The sequence below is a fragment of the Hemiscyllium ocellatum genome, chromosome 9, assembly GCF_020745735.1.
Source record: "Hemiscyllium ocellatum isolate sHemOce1 chromosome 9, sHemOce1.pat.X.cur, whole genome shotgun sequence".
Classification (NCBI taxonomy): Eukaryota; Metazoa; Chordata; class Chondrichthyes; order Orectolobiformes; family Hemiscylliidae; genus Hemiscyllium; species Hemiscyllium ocellatum.
The window spans coordinates 31,971,544-31,992,397 of record NC_083409.1 but is presented as its reverse complement, the minus strand read 5'-3'; the positions used below and the strand labels follow the sequence as shown (position 1 = coordinate 31,992,397).

At 41.6% G+C, this 20,854-nt stretch overlaps 1 protein-coding gene across 1 annotated transcript in view; it reads left to right on the top strand.

Moving 5' to 3' along the window:
• astn1 (astrotactin 1) overlaps nt 1-20,854 on the top strand; it is a 2,216,244-nt gene that overhangs the window by 1,375,718 nt on the left and 819,672 nt on the right. The window contains exon 12 of the mRNA XM_060829548.1: nt 14,454-14,620. Coding sequence (XP_060685531.1) covers nt 14,454-14,620 — 167 coding nt within the window. The remainder of the gene's footprint in view (nt 1-14,453; nt 14,621-20,854) is intronic.

Genomic DNA, 20,854 nt, shown 5'->3' with positions numbered 1-20,854 from the left:
GGGTAGGTGGATTGGCCATGTTAAATTGCCCATGGTGTCTAGGGATGTGCAGGCTAGCCATGAGAAAGGCAGGGTTCCAAAGATAGGGCGGAGGGTGTGGGTATTGGTGGGACGCTCACCAGAGTAGGTGTGGACCCAATGGAGTGTAGGAGGTTGAGGGGTGACTTTATTGAGGTTTACAAAATCATGAGGGGCACAGATAAGGTGAATGATGAAGGTTTTTTTTTCCGTAGGGTAGGGGAATTCAAAACTAGTGGGCAGACTTTTAAGATGAGAGGAGTAAGATTTAAAAAGGACAGGGGCAACTGTTTTTAAACAAGGGATGGTTCGTCTGTGGAATGAACTGCCAGAGGAAGTGGTGGATGCGGGTGGTGTTACAATGTTTAAAAGTCATTTTTCATAAGTTCTTGAATAGGAATAGTTTGAAGGGATATGGGCCAAGGGCAGTTCAGTGGGACTATTTTAGTTTGGGAACATGGTCAGCATGGACTAGTTGGACTGAAGGGTCTGTTTCATTTTGTATGACTCCTATGGCACTACGATTCTAAGGTGGGAATAATTAAAATTGAAGATGACTGCTGATGCCTGGTATCATTTGTGAGACTAAAGGATATTCAGAGATAGGGAAGGCAGGACCATGGGCGGGTTGGCAAACAAGATTGAGAATTTGAAAATGTGGGCATTGGCTTTTGATCTATCAATGTCAGTCAGCAAGTGAAAGTGTGATGAAGGACCGGAACTCTGTTAGGACAGAGAATACAAAGATGGCCTTGGTTTTAGCATGGAAGTAGGAAATTGATCAAGACTTATGTTGAAATAGTCAAATGTAAAGAATGCCAAGTACAAGCATTTTCTTTGAGTTTTAAATGCAATTATGCTTAGGACAATCTTTTGGCAATGACATGTACTCAAGCCTTATTAATAAGACAAAAGTGTTCATATTCCGAATTTCTGAATCTGTATTTGCCATCAAATGTCGACTGGTGAGGTAATTTGTATAGTGCATGTATACTACTTCCCTCAAACAGGCTTTCCAATTCTTAATGATTGCTGCAGCAGTAGAATGTGTCAATCTGCAACCCCCACCAATGTGTACATTTGGCAATTTAGTCATTTGTGCTGAATTCTGGATACGTTTATCCTGTCATTTCAAATCCACTAGAAAGTGTACTGAGCCTGATCAAACTTATTATCAGTCAGATTCTTCTATTTGCCAGAAATGTAAGACTTCACTATGTCTATCTGAGCTGGATTCAAACATGAGAACAAAAATGCATCATGCAAATTGAATCTCCGATTTCACATTTTCTCAGGAACTAAGGACGTAAACTTGCTGTTCAGAGCAAAGTATAAACAAATATTTATGTGCCTTATAACCTATTTTGATTATGTATGATTAAAACCTGTCTTTTGAAGGCAGAAAAGGCCAATATTTGTGAAATGCAGTGCCAAGAAAATTCAGCTTTGAATTGAATTGAAATAATATTGAAGGCAAGCAGCTCTCGAGTAATTGATTGCCATGCAAAGATGTGCAGGTTAGGCAGATTGGTGATGGGAACTGCAAGGTTACAGGAATAGGGTAGGAGATGGGTCTGGGTGGGATACTTTACAGAGGGTAGGCGTGGACTAAATGGACTGAATTGCCTGCATCTTCACTGTAAGGATTCTATGAGACTAGTTCTGTATTTGAAACACTTCTGGACTGGAAGAGGGTAAGAAAATTGAGAGAAGTGATACGTTCTGGATTCTGTAAAATGATTGAGAAGTGTGAAACTGTGCTGTCCTTGTTGAAGTGAGAACGAAGAGCCTATAGAATAATGCTGCATTACAGCACAGTGTAAATGATGCAGAGATTTCATGATCAATATTGTACATGTTGGGTTCTGCTGGAACCATTATCAAAGACTTGGGTCGAGTCACTGCCCTGATGTTGGTTTTCGTCTCAGTAGAAAATTGGCACAATCTTGATGAACACTAAATAAGTTTATTACATATTACTTAGATTTTTGTTTTTAGTTGTGGCATATGGGCATCCATATCAGGTCTGGTCAGAATTTATTGCCCATCGCTAGTTGCCCTTGAGGAGGTGGTGCTAAGCTGCTACCTTGAACTGTTGCAGTTCACGTGCTGTGGGCTGACTCACCAGTGCCTCGAGGGAAGGAATTCCAGGGTTTTGACCCAAAGACGGCGAAGGAACAGTTATTTATTTCCAAGTCTGGATGGTGAGTGGCTTGAAGAGCAACTTCCAGATTGTGGCGTTCCCATGTATTGGCTGCCCTCCTGCTTCCAGATGGAAGTAGTTATGTTTTTGGAAGATTCTGTCTCAGGATCTTTTGCGAATTTCTGCAGTAGATTTTGTAGGCAGTGCACACTGCTGCTGCTAAACATCGGTGGTGGAGGGAATGGATGCTTCTGGAAATGACGTCAATCAAGTGGGCTGCTTTGTCCTGAATGGTGTCAGGCTTCTTGTGTAGTTGGAGTTGTATCCAAGCAGGCATGTGGGGAGTATTCCATCACGCTCTGACTTGTAGATGATGGACAGGCTTTGGAGTGTTGGGAGGTGAGTTACTCGCCACAGTATTCCTAGTTGCTGACCTACTCTTGTAGCCATTGGGTTTATATGGCAATTCCAGTTAAGCTTCTGGTCAGTGGTAACCCCAAGGATGTTGGCAGTGAGAGATTCTGTGATGGTAATGCTGCTGAATATCAAGGAGCTGTGGTTAGATGGTTTCTTCTTGGAGATAGTCATTACCTGGCATTTTTTTTTTGCACCATGAATGCTACTCGCCATTTGTGAGCCCAAGCCTGGATATTGTCCAAATCTTGTTGTGTTTGAACATGGACTGCTTCAGTTTCTGAGCAGTTGCGAATGGTGCTGAATATTGTGCAGTCATCGGCAAATATCCCCACTTCTGATCTTATGACGGAGGGAAGGCAATTGATGAAGTAGCTAAAGGTTGTTGGACCTAGGACACTACCCTGAGGAACTCCTGCAGAGATGTCCTGGAGCTGAGCTAACTGACCCCCAACAACCATGACCATCTTGCTGTGTGCCAAATATGATTCTGGAGAGCTTTGCAATATACCTGACTACTGAGATGAGCCAAGAGTGACAGCCGTTGACGCCAAGATCGCATTCGACTGAGTGTGGCATCAAGAAGCCCTAGCAAAACTGAAATCAATGAGTAGTGGGAACAAACTCTCCACTTAAAACCTGAAATGTAAAACTTTTCTGCAGTGAGTTTGCCCCTATTATCTATTTTGCTTAGGCTCCTTGATGTCACACTTGGTCGATGCAGCCATGACATCAGGGCCACAATCACTCTTCTCTTATCTCAGTAGTTAGTTACATAGCATCTGGGATAAATGATTGTCTTACAAGAGACAATCTGGCTCAATTTAAGATCAGCTGTACATTGCTACTTTACATGCTGTTAATATGAAGAACAGTTACTGAAGCAATGTACGCACACTCGAGCGAACCCGTGCAGAAATTGTGGGACACATGAAGAACTGGTTAACTCCTCTCGGAAGTCGCTTTTTATTTCCCGATGGACAGATCTTATCCTGTAATATCCGGTAACACTTTTAGGTACTAGTTGCCTCACACAATAACCTTCACCATATAATTGTGATGGGGCAAATGGTTCATATAACACAATGACTCTCATTGTAAGAGATGGCTCAGTTGAGATGAGAATAAAAGTCTTCGACCGTTCCTTTTTAGGCACCGAGTGTTAGAGAGAAAGAAGAAATGCAGAAATGACAGCAGAATGGGGAAAAGCCAACCTGCAGAAATGTGGGGTTACCCATTTGAAATGGGGAGCCATTTTTGACAGCCGTGTGTCTTTGGAAGTCTGGTTCCACCACCTCTTCAGAAAACGAGTCCTTGAATATTTTTAAGACTGAGGAAGATTGTTGTGAAACAAGGAACTGAAAAGTGAGATTGTAACCTCAAAACCACAATCAGATCAGCAATGATCACATTGAATGATGTAGCAGGCTCAATGGACTGAACGGCCTAATTCTGTTTCTCATTTGTATGTTCATATGTTTGTAAATTAATATTTTTGTGCTGACAGATCAGTTAGGCTTGCACATGCATTAATGCAAAGCATGGTATCATAAAGTAGGCCAAAACATGATGAGGCAAGAGCCATGGCGCAGATTTATATTCAATCAGTACTTGGGTTACATATTGAGTGCAGATTTATAGGTATACTCTGGAATGGAGTCAAATATGGAATGTTCAGTATTCAATTTTATTAATGTGAACATTTCAACCACTCTGCACTAGTTGATTGTTGAAAGAGGAGAAAGCAATTTTGATAGTGTTTTGTTTATTTTAAAACATCTTGGTGACATAACACAATACATCTAAGGGCATTTGAACAATAGATACCTCTCCCATCAGAGCTTAATTGCTGCTGGGCAACCTATTTGTGAAATGCTTAATTTCTTGGACTTATTAATTTTCTATCCCTCTTTCTTTCTTTCTGTCTGTCTGTGTGTGTGTGTCTCTCTCTCTCTCTCTCTCTGTCTCTCTCTCTCTCTCTCTCTCTCTCTCTCTCTTTCTTGCTTTCTTTCTTTCTCTTTGTTTCTCTCTCTCTGTCTCTGTCTGTCTGTGTGTGTCTCTCTCTCTCTGTCTCTTTCTTTCTCTTTATCTCTCTTTCTATCTCTCTTTGTTTCTCTCTCTCTCTCCCTCTCCCTCTCTCTGTCTCTGTGTGTCTCTCTTTCTCTGTCTCTCTCCCTTTCTTTCTCTCTCTCTCTCTCTCTCTCTCTCTCTCTCTCTCTCTCTCTCTCCCCCCCCCCTCCACATTTTTGAGCATTCATCACAAGCAAGATTTCAAGATTACATAAGAGTTAGCAAAGTGAATCTCAGAAATTTAACATAATGATTAAGGAGCTGTGGCTGAACATGATTAATGTTAGGAAGAAAGAAATGTAAGACCTGTTACCATGGGAGGTCCATCAAGCAGGTTAAATTACAGCTGAAAAATGTGTTGCTGGAAAAGCGCAGCAGGTCAGGTAGCATCCAAGTATCAAGAGAATCGGCGTTTTGGGCATAAGCCCTTCAGCTCCTTGGATGCTGCCTGACCTGCTGCGCTTTTCCAGCAACACATTTTTCAGCTCTGATCTCCAGCATTTGCAGTCCTCACTTTCTCCAGGTTAAATTACATTCAACTTCAACAGAGGATACGACGCAGGCAGACAAAGTGATTGTACAACTTTCTCTTGTCTTTCATTCAATGTGTAAAGCGCTTGGTTTGACCTGGCTATATGTCTGTTTTCTGCACTTGCCAACTTTTGAAGTGTATTCTCGGGAAACATCAACAGGGTTAGATAGTGGAAAGGTTTTCATTTTAGGGAGTTCGCAGGTAAATGGCCACAGGCAGAATCTGGGTGGAACATGGACATCAAGGAATCCATGCGGAATGATAAGGTAGCCTCCTTCCAAGGGGACCTCCTGCTTCCTGCCTAGAGTGAGCCATTCCTCCAGCTCTCCTGTATCATCTCAGGTTCCTGTGGTGCAGTGTCAGGCTCCAACATCATTTCTCTCCCTTGGAATAACTAGCAGTCTGGGCTGACTTGGGTACGTGAAGTGTGCCTCTGTCTCTGCCCCAGTTAGTTTTAATTGGACAGCAAACCTGTGTCCATTATCAATTAAGGACTCACCCATGGGGAAAATCCAAAAGTCTATCAGTTTCCCATTGGAGTCAGGTTTCTGTTAAAGGGAAACAGACCTGACTCCAATTTCCAGTCTTCACAGCATTTGGGATCCTTCGGTGAATATTGGTGTACTCTCAAGATCTCTTGGCAACAATCAGTGTATTCCAAGGACACGGAGTCCTGTTGAGGGGCTTATACCGAAACATCAATTCTACAGCTCCCAGATGCTGCCCAACCTGTTCTGCTTTTCCAGTGCCACACTTTTCAACTATTCCAAGGACATGCCTGTCATGGCTGACCAGTGTAGGGAGACTGGATTAATATACGTTCCTGTGAATCCTCTGTGAAAACCCAGACAACCCAAGGAAATTCCTGCAAGTGTTTGAAAAAAACAGGGAATACCTACAAGAACCGGGAAACCCTTTGTAAATCCACACACTCCTTGGAATCGAGTGACTGACTATTGATGCATTCCATATGACTCCCCTGAGAACATGGATGAATTCCAAGAAATCGCTGTGAGTACGAGCACTGCAGGGAACCTCCCATGTAAATATATTCCTGGGAGCACCTGCAAACCAGTGGACACTCCCAGGAACCCACTAAATACTTGCAGGTAATTCTCTGTAAATGTTGCCACACTCCTGGGGATTCCCTGCAAATTAAAAAAAACAATGCACTCTTCACAGCACTCTCCACCTTCCCAATAGACCCACCCTGTTTTTATCTACATACACATACTGTCCCTCAGTAATGCCATCTGAAAACGCCTCAGTTTCCACACATACGGTGACAACATGAAGCTTTACCTCCTCATCAATTATTTTGATCCCTCCACTGTCCTTCTACATTGAATGACATCCAGTATCAAATGAAGGAAAACAATTCTACCCCAATGTTTGTTTCATTAATTCACAGAATGTGGGTGTCGCTGGCTAGGCTGACGTTCCTTGCCCATCCCAGATGACAGCTGAGAGTCAACCACATTGCTATGGTTCTGGAGTCACTTGTAGGCCATACCAGGTGAGGATGGCCATTTCCTGCCCTAAAAGTCCAAGATGGGGTTTTCCAACAATCGACAATGGGTACATGGTTATCATGAGACTCTTAATTATAAATTACAAATTCCACCAACAGCCTTGGCAGGATTCAAGTCTGGCTTCCCAGACCATTATGTGGATCTTTGGGTTAATGGTCCAGCAATAATACCAATAGGCCATCGCCTCCCCTTAATTAAATATTGGGAAGATTGAACCCATTGTCATCAGTCTCCACCTCTTCCTGCCACTGGCTCCATCCCTCTCCTTCGTCACAGTCTGAGACCTAAAAACAATATTGAGAACCTCAGTGTCGCATATATTCCAGATGTAAGCTTCCACACACATGCGCACACACACACACGCACACAAACACACATCAGTGTTAATGATGTCACCTCTTTCCACCTTCATAGTATCATCCATCTCTGCACTGCCACAGTTCTTCTCTTCCTCAAACTTCCATCCATACTTCGGTCATTCCAAGACTTGACTATACTTAAGCAAACTATCTGGTCTCCCATTTTCAACGCTCCCCTTATTTAATGTATTCAAATACTCCGCTGCCTATATTTACAGTGAATACCATTTCACTTCTCACTCCTGTTCTCATTGGGCTACACTGCATTCCAGTTGACCAGTGCCTTGATTTTCAAATTTTTAGCATTGTTTTCCACTTCTTCCATAAGCTTAACCTGCCGATCCCTGCATGCATCTCCAGCACCACCACTCAGACGTACGATCATTCTTCCAACTTTTATCCACATGAACACTGCTGATGACATTGCATTCAGATGCCTCAACCCAACATTCTATAATTCCCTCTTAAACCTTTGCATCTCTAGAAGTTGATTTTTCTCCTTTCACATACCTCCATAAAACTAATTTTTTGATTGGAATTTTAGTGATCTGCCTTAATATCTCCTGTACCTCTTAGAATTCAGACAATGCGGAAACAGGCCATTCAGCCTATTGAGTCCACTTTGAAGAGCATCCCACACATGCTTTCACCCCCGACCCTATTCCTGTACTCTAGCATTTATCATGGTTCACTCACCTACCCTGCACATCCCAGTACACTATTGGCAATTTAATATGGCCAATCCACCTAACCTGCACATCTTTGGACTGTGGGAGGGAACTGGCGCATCTGTTGGAAACCCATGCAGACGGGGGGGATGTGCAAACTCCACACAGACAGTCACCTGAGCGTGGAATTGAACCTGGGTCTTTGATGCCGTGAAGCCGCAGTGCTAGCCATTAAGCTCCCATGTCGCCTGTGGTGCACTGTGACATTTTGCTTTTATAATGATTCAGTGAAATGCCTTGGGATGTTGTATTAATAAACGTGCCATACAAGTTTCTCTTGTTTTATCTCCTTGCGATCTTTGCAATTGCAAATGCAACTTTCATTCTGTTTCCCAAGCAATAATGAAACACTTCCATTCCAGATCATTTATTTCACAGCTTATTTCTGTTGTCCATGATATTTCATTTCTGACTGTTCTAAACAGCACAGAGTGACTTCACAACATGGTTACAAGCTGTGAGACTGGTGCCTTCTTGCAATTGCCCATTTTTGGACTGGAGCAACTCAATTTGTGTTGTGCCTTAACTCATTGGGGTCATCAAACCTCCAAGATAATACTGGGGCTTGAGAAATTAGAAGTGTTTTTGTTTATATAAGGAGCATGATGAAATAATTTGATTACCTGAATTGTGTTTTTCGTTGGAGGCTTGATTTTTGAAGAATCATTTTATCAAGGTGAAGCTGTCTCGATGCATTGTCTGAATTGTAGTAATGCAATTGGGGGAAGCATCTGGTAGGGTGTGGGAATGCAGGTGTCAATTCGGGGAGGGTGGGAATGGGAATTTTATGAGAGACATGCGGAGACAGATTGTGGCATTTACATGAATGAACTGCCATGGATAGAGTGGGAGTAATGAAAAGAGTATTGGAACTGGTGCAGGAATAAACAACCAACATGGACAAAGCTATATCTCCACCAACCACAGGAAACATCACTGTTTTACTGATGCTCTGTGTTTGTATGTAATGCTAATTTCAACCTATTAAATTACCCTTGATATATTTTTCAACCCATCAATAAGAACAAATTTACAAGGTTGCCTAGGCAACAAGGAAGACTACACTCTTTTCTGCGCTTAAAGTACTTTCATTTTTCATTCTCTGATTTGTTTCTTTATACAGTGGTAGCATTTAAATAAATAACTTCTACAGTCAGTAAATTAAATTATTCCTGACCGATATCCAGTAATAATGTCAATCTATGATTGAAAGCTGCCAATGCCACAGGAATCCAAAACTGAATAAGTCATAGCAAATTTATAATGAACATTAATATAAAGAGGGTTGACTCCAATATAATAATCTGTTTGTTATTTGAACTACCCCCTTTCAACTTGTGATTATGTAAGGTTATCACTCGGATTTTGGTCGCTCAATGTGCATTATTTCATATGGAAACACTTCAAGTAGATTCCAGCCGGTAATGGGCCCTCAAATGTCCTACTGTACGAGAACATGTTTTTGGGGTATGCAGTGTGGTACGTTTTGACTGTATCAGTCTTGGCTGTGAAGACATATATCTCACTTTAAATATGAGATAGTATAATTGGAAGGAGTGCTGCATAGTCAGAGATTGCATTTTATTTTCAGATGATGCAAAAGTAAAGCTCTGTCTGGTGTTTCAGCTGACCACCAATAAAGCCCTGTTCTCTGAGATGAGTTCTAGTGGGCTTGGCCCAGGTTAATATAGCCATTAACTTAAAAAATACTATATTAACTCCAAATTTGTTCCATGTTGGGTTCACGCCAAGGTCACTGTCTTGTGCTCTTTCCTGCTGTGGTTTTGGTGTCAAAGGAAGGCATTTTATTCGGTACAAAGGAGGTTGGTGGGGCCAGCACCACTTTTATATTTTTACCCTTTGTTATATCCGTGGATAAATTGCCTGGATCAGATGGACTACACCCCCTAGAGTTCTGAAGGAGATTGCCAATGCTGCTACAATCACCTGGGCTATCTTTCAGGAATTACTGGGGTCAATGAGGGTCCCAGAGATCTGGAAAATGATTAATATAATGCTCCTTTTAAAAAGAGAGGAAGGTGGATGTCCAGAGACTATCGGCCAGACAGCCTGACCTCGGTCATTGGTAAGATTTAAGAGTGCATTACTAAGCATGAGATTGCAGAGTACTTCAGAACACGGCTTCTTTAAGGGGAGGTCATGCTTGAGAAATCTGTTAGAATTCTTTGAGGAGGTAATGAGCAGTTAGACAAAGGAGAGGCAATGGATGTGACCGATTTGGATTTGCAGAATGTCTCTGACAAGATGCTGCACAGGAGGCTGTTGAGTCCGATCAGATCCCATGGTATTACAGGCAAGGAACTGGCATGGATCGTGGATTAGAGTGTGCAGTAAAAGCACAGCAGGCTTTTTTGCATCCAAGGAGTAGGAGAATCGATGTTTCAGGCATAAGCCCTTCATCAGAATTGGCTCAATGAAGAGAGTGGGGATAAAGAGGTGTTTTTCAGGTTGGCCACAGGTGCCAAGTGGAGTTCTACAAGGGTCAGTGTTGGGACCACACCTATTCGCATTATTCGTTCGTGATCTGGATGAAGGAAATGAAGGCATTGTCACAAAACTGGCAGATGACACACAGACAGAGGGACAGGTAGTGTTGAGGAAGTGATGAGGCTGCAGCAGGACTTGATCATGCTGCTAGAGTGGACAAAGTAGTGGCAGATAGAATTCTATGTGGGAAACGTGAGGTGATGCACTTTGGTCAGAAGAATAGAGGCGAAGACTATTTTCTCAACTGGAAAGCACTTCGGAAATCTGAAGCACAAATGGACTTGGGAGTCCCAGTTCAAGACTCTGCTAAGATTAACATACAGGTTATATTTGCAATTAGGAATGTAAATACAATGTTGGCATTCATTTCAATAGGGCTAGAATACAAGAGCTTGGGTATACAGCTGAGGCTGCATAGGGCTGTGATCAGACCGCATTTAGAATACAATAAATCCTCTGTTTCCATGAAATCACAAATTGTGAATTTGCCTATCAGTGCCAAAAACTAAGTCACGACAAAAATCAATACCCACGTGCAAAAATAGCACATCTGTGCTACTTTTAATCTGTTTTTAATGAGCTCCACACTATCGACTTTAAGCATTCATGGAGATGCTCAGGAATGGAACCCTTGCGGCTACAGAAGAATAACTATTGTGAACAGTTTTTGAGACTTATATATAAGGAAGAACATGTTGGTGTTAGAGGGGCCGAGGGTGTTTACATGAATGATCCTGGAGATGAAATGATTGTCGTAGAAGGAGCAGTTGCGAGCTCTGGGTCTGTACTCGATGGAGTTTAGAAGGATGAGGGAGGATTTCACTGAAACTTACAGAATACTGAGAGGCTTGGTTCGACTGGGCATGGCGAAGATGTTTCCCTGGTAGGAGAGACTAAGATCCAAGGGCGCAGCCTCAGAGAGAAGGGCGGACCCTTTAGTACAGGGCTAAGTGAGAATTTCTACAGCTGGATGGTGGTGACGATGGAATTCGTTGCTGCCAATGGCTGTGGATACCATGTCAATGCGTGTGTTTAGGATTGAGATAGACAGGTGTTTGATTAGTACAGGGTGAAAGCAGGAGAAAGGAGTTGAAAAATTTATTCGCCATAAATGGCTCGATGGGCCAAATGACCTAATTCTGCTCCAATATCTTATGGTCTTTGTCGTATGGTCTTATGGCCCATAAACATAGACATTAGGAGCAGAAGTAGCTGATCTGTTTGTTTTCTGTATTTCACATTCCCTCCATTCCTGATAACTATTGATTATCCTTGCCTGACAAGAATCCATCTGCCTCTGTCTTTAAAATATTGAAAGACTCCATCTACTGCCTTCCGAGGTGGAGAGTTCATAAGTCTATTTTCCACTGTGTGAAGAAATTTCCCCTCATTCTCAGTCCAAACTGACTTGTCTCTGTTCTGAGATTGTGACTCCTGGTCCTTGATTTCTGTAGCCAAAAGAAACATCCTTACTCTCAATGTTTCATACTTCAATGCAATCACCTTTTACCCATCTAAAACTTCAGAGAATACAGATCTAATGTCCTCAGTCTGTCCTCATAGGACAACCCTACAATCACAGGGTGTAGTCTGGTGAACCATTCTTTCACTCGCACTGTGGTGTGCATATACTTCCAAAGGTGAAAAGACCAAGAATGCACACACAACTCCAGGGATGATCCCACTAAAGTTCGATGCAATTGTAGCGAGCCATCTTCACAACAGTAAACAGCAGTAAAGTGATTTATAAACAAGAAATTGCAGGTCTCTTTGCTCATCAACATTTCCCAATCTCTTACCAATCAAGAAATCCTCTATATTTCTCATTTTTTATACTACTGTGAGAAACTTGATTTTTTTCACACTGAATTCTATTTACCATGTTTTTGTCCAATTAGTCTACCTAAATCAACATGAAGCTTCTCCATCCTCTTCACAGCTTGTACTCTGCCTTGTTTTCAACTGCCAACAGACTTGGAAATATTGTATTTGCTCCCCACATGCAAAATATTGATTTAAATTATTAGGGGGCCCAAACACTGATCTTTATGTTACCCCACTAGTCACAGCCAGCTAACCTGAAGATGACTTATTTGTTCCTATTCTCTGCTTTCTACTGCGTGAACCAAGTCTTCATCTGTGCCAACATTTTCTTCTGTATCATATGTGTTCAAATTTTGCTTATTAACCTGTGTGAGACCTTGCAGAAAGCCTTTTGAAAATGCAAATAGGCCACATCTGGTGCACCTTCCTACTATCTATTCAACTAGTTACAAACTGAAATATTCCAACAGGTTTGTCATGCACAGTTTCCCTTTCACAAATCTATTTAATTCTAGCCAGTCCTATCATTATATTCTAAGTATCTAGCTGTCACAGACTTTATAAGAGATTCTCACGTTTTCCCAATGACTGACATGAGATGAACAGGTCTCTAGTTCCTCATTTTTCCTTCCTATCCTTTCTGATCACACTGTAGTTACATTTGCTTCCTGAGTCTGCAGGATCTAATCCAGAATCTGTACAACTTTGGAAAATTACCACAAACACAACCAATATCTCTCTTTCCGTGTTCTGGGATCCTCCAGTTCAGGGATTATATCAAATTTTAATCTGTTAATTTTTTCCAGTACTTATTTTAAAAAATCTAATACATTTTTCCAGTTCTGCATTCTAACATTTTTTCTAGCACTTCTGGAAGGATATTTATATGTTCAGACCAACAAAGCACAACTGTTTTGAGTTTAGTTTCCCTCTCTTTCCTTTATTCCCCATTATAAATTCTCCTCTTGCTGCCTGTTTTGGACCCACATTAGTTTTTGCTAATCTTTCTCTTGCTTATGTGTGCTTTAGGAGCTTTTACAGTCCATTTTTGTGTGTTGTTAAAGTTAATAAGCTACTTTTGTCTCTCTTTATCAGTTCTTCAGTAACAGAAGTGGTGCAATCATGATGAACTGAATGGTTTCCTTTGGCAACATGACTGTTCTGTGGTTTTGGTCCTCCTTTGCTGAATTCCATCCCAGGGTTCTTTGCTCAAGGGGAACAAAGTCTAAGTTGAACCAGATGTGATAGCTTTCCCAGAGAGAGGCACTGTGCGTCTCTTGCCAGCTCACCAACCAGCAGCTGAGATCTTTGTAAAAAATTCTGCCTTATGTCTGGGCTCAATCTATCTCTTTATCTGAGTTCTTGAAGGACGTGATTGAGAGGGAATGATGCCAGAGCATGGTTCTGGGAAAAATGTAACCTGGGATTGAAAGAATATTCAAATGTTATGGATTTGGAGGTGCTGGTGTTGGACTGGGGTGGACAATGTTCAAAATCACACAGCATCAGGTTGTAGTCCAACAAATTTACTTGGAACTCCTAGCTTTCAGAGCGCGGCTCCTTGATGGTGGAGAAGTGCTATGAAAGCTCGCACTTCCAAGTAAACCTGTTGGGCTATAACTTGGTGTTGTGCGATGTTTAACTGTTAGTCATTCACAGAGGACTAGAATGCAGAAAGGATACCTTTAGGACAGACATTAAACTTTTAAGAGTCAGGGTGGGGAGTAAGAGTCAATCAAGCAGCCAGGGGAGGCCAGTGAGCACAAAAGGTGGAAAACAGAATGAAGAAATACCCACCAGTGGCTGGAGTATGAAACAGCACTAAATGCAAAATATGATAATTTCAAATGTTTATATTCTTGATTTACATTTCAAATGTAGACTTAAATGTTACAAAAATTCCTCACTGGAAAGAGGGGTTTATGGAGGAAGTGGTACAAGTTTTTGTAATAAGTATCATCCACACCCTTCAATTGGCTTCTAATTTTCAACGTGATCTCTATTTTCTTACACAGAAATTGTTCCAGTATCACTCATCAGATGGCATTGATTGATGTAACAATATCAAAAAGATGTTTTGAGACCATACACTAAAACCGATAAAGGTCATTGCATAAAAAATTGAAAAGGGTAAAAGATTGCTTTGATGTGTTGTAATTGTGGTCAAAGGAGAAGCTGTATTGCAGAGGATCAAAGTCACCTACTTAACAAAATTGTTTGCTTACATTGCACGCATCTTTTGATCCTATCATTCATGGACTATTACATGCACAGTATTTCACCTCTTCATTCTGTAACTATTCTTCCCCATTATTTTCCCTGCAGTGCCCTCTGGGACTCAGCCCGATGAAAGATGGCTCTGGCTGTTATGACAGACACATTGGTATTGATTGCTCAGATGGGATGAATGGCGGTTGTGAGCAACTGTGCCTGCAGCAGACCATGCCTCTACCAGATAACCCCTCGCACTACAACATTGTGATGTTCTGTGGGTGAGTTTTCCAGGTTTTGCTTGTTGACTTGCTCGGTGAGCCACAGAGAAACAAAAGAAAGTAAGCACGTCTTAGGGTAACTAAAGCACAGAGACAATAAATATCAAAGTATGCAGTTCATTCCTGAAGAAGGGCTTATGCCCGAAACGTCGAATCTCCTGTTCCTTGGATGCTGCCTGACCTGCGCTTTTCCAGCAACGCATTTTCAGTCCTACATCTCAGCCAGGTTCTCTTGTATCTTGTGGATGCTGAGTTCCTCTTACTGAGGTAATTCTTATCCAATAGGTTACATATTAACTTAAAGTAGAACTTAAGATATCAACCCATGAAGTATTGATTTAATGAAGAATGCGTTAGCTTGAAAAGAGAGTTCCTATGTGTCTCGAACCATCTCTTGTCATGTTTACTTGGTAGCCTTTGCATGTAACAGCAGGGAATGTTTTTGTGTGTGTTTGTGCTGTTGGTACTTACGATATTCTGCCAATAACATAAGAGCTATGAGTTATTGCAATGATCTTAATCATAGTCACCATTGTCATGTTATGGCAGTCATCAAGATCGGTTTATATGTTTGACGTAATGTATCCGCAAGGTGGGAATATATATTTATGCATTTCTGAAACAAAGATACTGAGGAACCTTTTATGCCTATGTATGCCTGATAAAAGACTTTGTTCAATTGTGAAACTTTAACTGAATTGTCAGTCCTTATTCGTGACTCATTGGTTCTGCACACTAATCAGATGTGCCGACAAGATCAGAGAGATGAAGCAAGATTTATTTTTGAAAAGAACACAAAACTCCTTAATGTTGAGTTCCATTTCAGTGCACAGATTCAGTACACAGAGTGCCATCTGATTGAATAATACGATTTATAAATGAACACACTAATGCGATCATTTACACAGAACCCATGAGATTGATCCCAAAACTCATGAACAGAAATCTCATCAGGGATTTGTAAACTGTAATTAAAGCTGCTTAATGTAGCACTATGCAAGACAAGGTAGAGTTACTGAAGTGCAATGTGCAGGACTTCTATTTGGTTGATCCTGTAATAAAGCAGAGGTTAACATGAAAGCTCATTTCGACTGTGCACAATTTATGCATAAGAACTTAAGACCAAGGCACATCACATCAGCATGGATATTCTCCCCTTCCTGTGAACACTCATTAGTCATAACAAATGATTGTCGTCCTTTGGATATTTCTCTCAAATGAGTGACTGTGAATTTCCTTGATAACCTTCACTTCCTTATCTCCTTTTATCTATTTAATACAGAGAGCATTTTTCTCCTTTCACATGTCCCCTTTGGTGCCCAGATACAGAGTAGCTATAAGAAATGGGCCATTGGTTGATCAGACCTTTGCCAGTCTTGCAAATAATAGAAAGATGAAATGAAACTATAAAGTCGTCAATAGGTCAGATATCATCTGTGGTCAGGGAAACAGACCCAACATTATAGGTTGATTCCTCATCAAAAAGACATCAAACCTATTATAGGATTTAATGTGGGTGATGAATGTCTCATTTACAAGTTGAAAAACAACTCTGAGCTCCATGTCATTATCCTCTGGGAGGTCCTATGTTCCTTAATTTGAATCCAGGAGCTGACACAGGTAGTCTACAGGTTCAATTCAGTCCACAGTAGGGCATTCATCTTGCCTCTCTGAGCCACTGGGAACAATGGCTATTGCTGTGGGCCTGCAGGAAGATTGATGAAGGATCTTTGGATAGAGGTGAGTGTGAGCTTGATGGGTTTGCTGGGCTTTCAGGAGCTCCATTTAGCCTCCAGGAAGAAGGCTGCTGAGAAGCATTTATGCGCCATGTTTACTCCGAGATTCCCACTGTGTTCACTTGCCAACCCACCAATGCCCCTCCCCACCACCTCTGAATCACTTGGTGTGGGGGCACGGGGAAGAATAAGTCAAATTGCACCGACTAGCTGTGGTCTTTAGTACAGTTTATATCAATTGATTGCTGAAAGATTGCATTTCAGTGCCAATGATATTAAGTGATGCCTAAATATTATTTTAAGAGAAAATAAATGCTGTTGGGATGCTGGTCTGTCTTTCAGCCTTTGCCCATGCTAATCATTTTCAGTATTTCCCAGCTACCCCTGTGTTTATGTTCCACATGAGTCTCTTCCAACCTACTTCCTTCAACCCAATCAAAAAATCCAGTTCCTTCCATGCTCATACATGTGCTGACTTCAGCTAATCTCTCCACTCTTCTGGTGAAGCAGGTTCTCCTTAGGGAACATTGTTTGGTCACAGAAGTTTCTCTGTTGCACTAGTACAGATGGTGTTTTTTGTGGAGCCCAAATAAGTATCGTGATGCAGGATGATGAGTGACTGGAACATTCTTTTGGTTGTAAGTTCTCGCTTGAAGATGTTCCGCCTCATTTTATTTTACATTTCTGGTTTAATGTCGTTGCTTGCTCCAACCCTTCCATCTCCCCTCTCCCAGTGCTGGCTTTGTCTGGCTCATCTGGCCTGCCTTCCTCATTGAATCATAGAATCCCTACGGTGTGGAAGCAAGCTATTCAGCCCATCACTTCCACACCAACACTTTAAAGTACATCCTACCCAGACTAACCACTGCCCCCCTACCTGTCATTGGAACCCAGCATTTACCATGCCTAATCCCCCTATCCTGCACATCCCTGAACACTATGGGTGATTTAGCATGGCCAATCCACCTGACCTGTTCATCTTTGAACTGTTGGAGAAAACCGGAGCACCCAGAGGAAACCACGCAGACACGGGGAGAATGTGCAAACTCCACACAGATTATTAGAATCATATGGATACACAGCACGGAAAACAGACTCTTCCATCCAACACATCCATGACAACCAGATATCCCAAATGAATCTAGTCCCATTTGTCAGCATTTGGCCTATATTCCTCTGAACCCTTCCTATTCATATACCCATTCAGATACCTATTAAATGTCACAATTGTACCAGCCACCACCACTTCCTCTGGCAGCCCATTTCATCCTTGCCCCTTAGATCCTTTTAAATCTTTCACGTCTCACCTCAAACCGATGCCCTCCAGTTTTGAACCCCCTCCCCCCCAGAGGAAATGAACTCGTCTATTTACCCTATTGATTGCTTGAGATTGGGATCGAATCCAGGTTGCTGGCCCTGTGTGGCAGGAGTGTTAACCACTGAGCCACCGTACCACCAGCAGCCGCAACCCCCCTCAGCTTTTCACCATCTGCTCTAACGCAAGTCCCTTCATCAGTGAAATTGCTCCCTTCTCTTAGTTGCCTTCCAGGCATTGGACTGGAGTGTTCTGCTTATTGGCAGACACTGGTCAGTACAGGGATTCGACAACTCTCCACACTGACTAACTTCTACAAATTGATAGATCCTGATAAATCTGCAAATGCAAGTTAGAGTTTAATACAATAATGATTAAATATTGCATAGCAGGTATATAGTGATGGAGTGCATATGTTTCCTATTTAGTAGTTTTACAATTTTTATTTTTCCAGTTAGGAATACCATAGGACTGTACATGTACTGGACAGTATTTCAACTGTTATGCTGAATTTCTCCAGATAAAGAAAATATCCCAAGGAACCTAACTCTGACTTTCACATAGAATTTTGTAAGATCAAATGACTCATTTAAAGTCATGATGTGGATGTGCCGGTGTTGGACAAAGTTTTAAAAAAAACACAACACCAGATTATAGTCCAGCAGTTTATTTGGAACTCCGAGTGATTGGAGCACTGCTCCTTTGTCAGGTAGCGACCTGACAAAAGAGCAGCGCTCCGAAAGCTTGTATTTCCAAATAAACTGCTGGACTATAACCTGGTGTTTTGTGATTTTTTTAAACTTGATTTAAAGTCATTGCACTAAAAATTGCACTTTTCAGTAAAGCAGCCACAAAATGAAGTGGAAAATTATTGTGGTTCAGCCGGTAATGTTCTGTTCTCACAACATCTTGTACTCAAACTGATTCTTGTATCCAGAGAATGAAAAATCACATTGATCCTCGTTGCAACTCATCATTTTTCGTAAATTAATTATTCTACCTTACTTGTTATCTATTACACTTGACTGAGGCAAGTGTTTTAAAGCTCTCAAGTTTATTGCCAAGAAACAATAAACATGATGCGAGAATGCAGCATTAAAATTAAACTTGGAAGAAAAAAACGTGGGAGATCTAACAGGATGCTTGTGACTTTGCTAAATTAGTTAAAATAACAACATGTTAAAACAAAGATATTTTTCTGGTATCCATGTAATTGGAACACTCAAATTCAAATTTCTCAATGAAATTGTAGTATTTGAAGTATTAAATGAACATGCTGTATACTTTAGATGGTGGATCTTATTGTTGCGTGTACTCAAGTATCGAAGTTCAGTGAAAACTCTGTAATGTTGCCACACATGGAACCATCTTATATGCCAAGGTTAGAGCTGAAAATGTGTTGCTGGAAAAGCGCAGCAGGTCAGGTAGCATCCAAGGAGCAGGAGAATCGACGTTTCAGGCATGAGCCCTTCTTCAGGAATGAGGAAAGTCTCAACGAAGGGCTCATGCCTGAAACGTTGATTCTCCTGCTCCTTGGATGCTGCCTGACCTGCTGCGCTTTTCCAGCAACACATTTTCAGCTTTAATCTCCAGCATCTGCAGTCCTCACTTTCTCCTATGTGCCAAGGTTACCGACGTACAGAAAAAGCTTAGGTACAAGATAGTAAGAGAAGCGAAAGTTAAAAAGGTAAGCATTACATCATAGAATAATCAAAAAATAAATAGCTAATAGTATACATTAATGTCTTTTGTAGCTGAAACTTGGAAGATAAAGGAATAAGTTAAAAGTTCACTGAAGAATTATCATAATCAAATTACTATAATATGACATCTTTCATCTAAACAAGGAGACATCTGGCTCATTGCATCGCAAAACGTTCCATATTCAGTCAACCTTCAGGCTTAATCACAATGTTTTCTCTCAATATTTTTAACGTGGCATGGAGCTCCATGCAACTTAGAGGGAACAAAGCTCAATGGCCACACAAGATGTGGGTCTGCTTGTCTGAATGTAGTTTGGAGTCCATGCAGGATACGTCAGTTGCATAGGCAGGCATTCAACACATCGCCAAACATGGCAATTATCAGCCTGTAAATCCTTTCAGTTTGACCACTTCCCTGGGAGCTGAGGAGACATTGAACTCGCGAGGGAGCAGCTTGGAGTTGAAGTTTCGTAAATCATGGAACCTGAATCAATTGAATGGAATGTCACGTGACGTGTACCGAGGCACAATGAAAAGCTTTGTCTTGCGAGCAATACAGGCAGATCACACAGTTAAGTCACATAGATAAGTAAATAATAGGTAAATAGTGACAAAAACCAAAACACTGGTATAGGCGAATGCTAAGAGTTTGAGTCCATTCAATATTCTAACAACAGTAGAGTAGAAACTGTTTCAAAACTGGCTGTGTTCAGGCTTCTGTACCTTCTCCCTGATGTTAGAGGTAGAAACACATTGCCAGGGTGGGATGGATCTTTGAGAATGCTGGTGGCCTTTCCTTGACAACGGGCCTGGTAGATGGTTTCTATAGATGGGAGGTTGGCCTTTGTGAATGTCCGAGCCGAGTTCACCACTCTCTGTAATTGTCTCCAATCTTGAATGGTACAGTTGCCATACCAGGTGGTGATACATCCAGACATAATGCTCTCGATGGCACACCTATAAAGTTGGCAAGGATATTTGCCGTCATGCCAAATTTCCTCAGCTGCCTGAGGAAGAAGAGACATTGTTGGGCCTTTTGTAACCAGTGTGTCCACATGAAGAGTCCAAGAAACTTGTTGTGGATGAACACTCCCAGGAGCTTGACACTCTCCATTCGTTCCACCTCTGCTGTTAATGTGTAGTGGGGCATGAGTAACATCCCGCTGAAAGTCAATGAGTTCCTTGGTTTTGCCAGCATGGAGAGCTAGGTTGATCTCAGTGCACCATTTTCCAGGTCTTCCACCTCCCATCTGTAGTCTGTTTCGTTGCCATCTGCAATTCGACTGACTATGGTGATGTCATCAGCGAACTTTATAAATAGCATTAATCCAGTATTTGGTGACGCAGTCATGGGTGTACAGTGAGTACAATAGGGGAATGAGTATGCACTCCTGGGGGGCTCCAGTGTTGAGTATCAATGATGATGAAATATTGTTCCCAATCTTCACTGATTGTGTGGTCTGTGGGTCACAAAACTGAG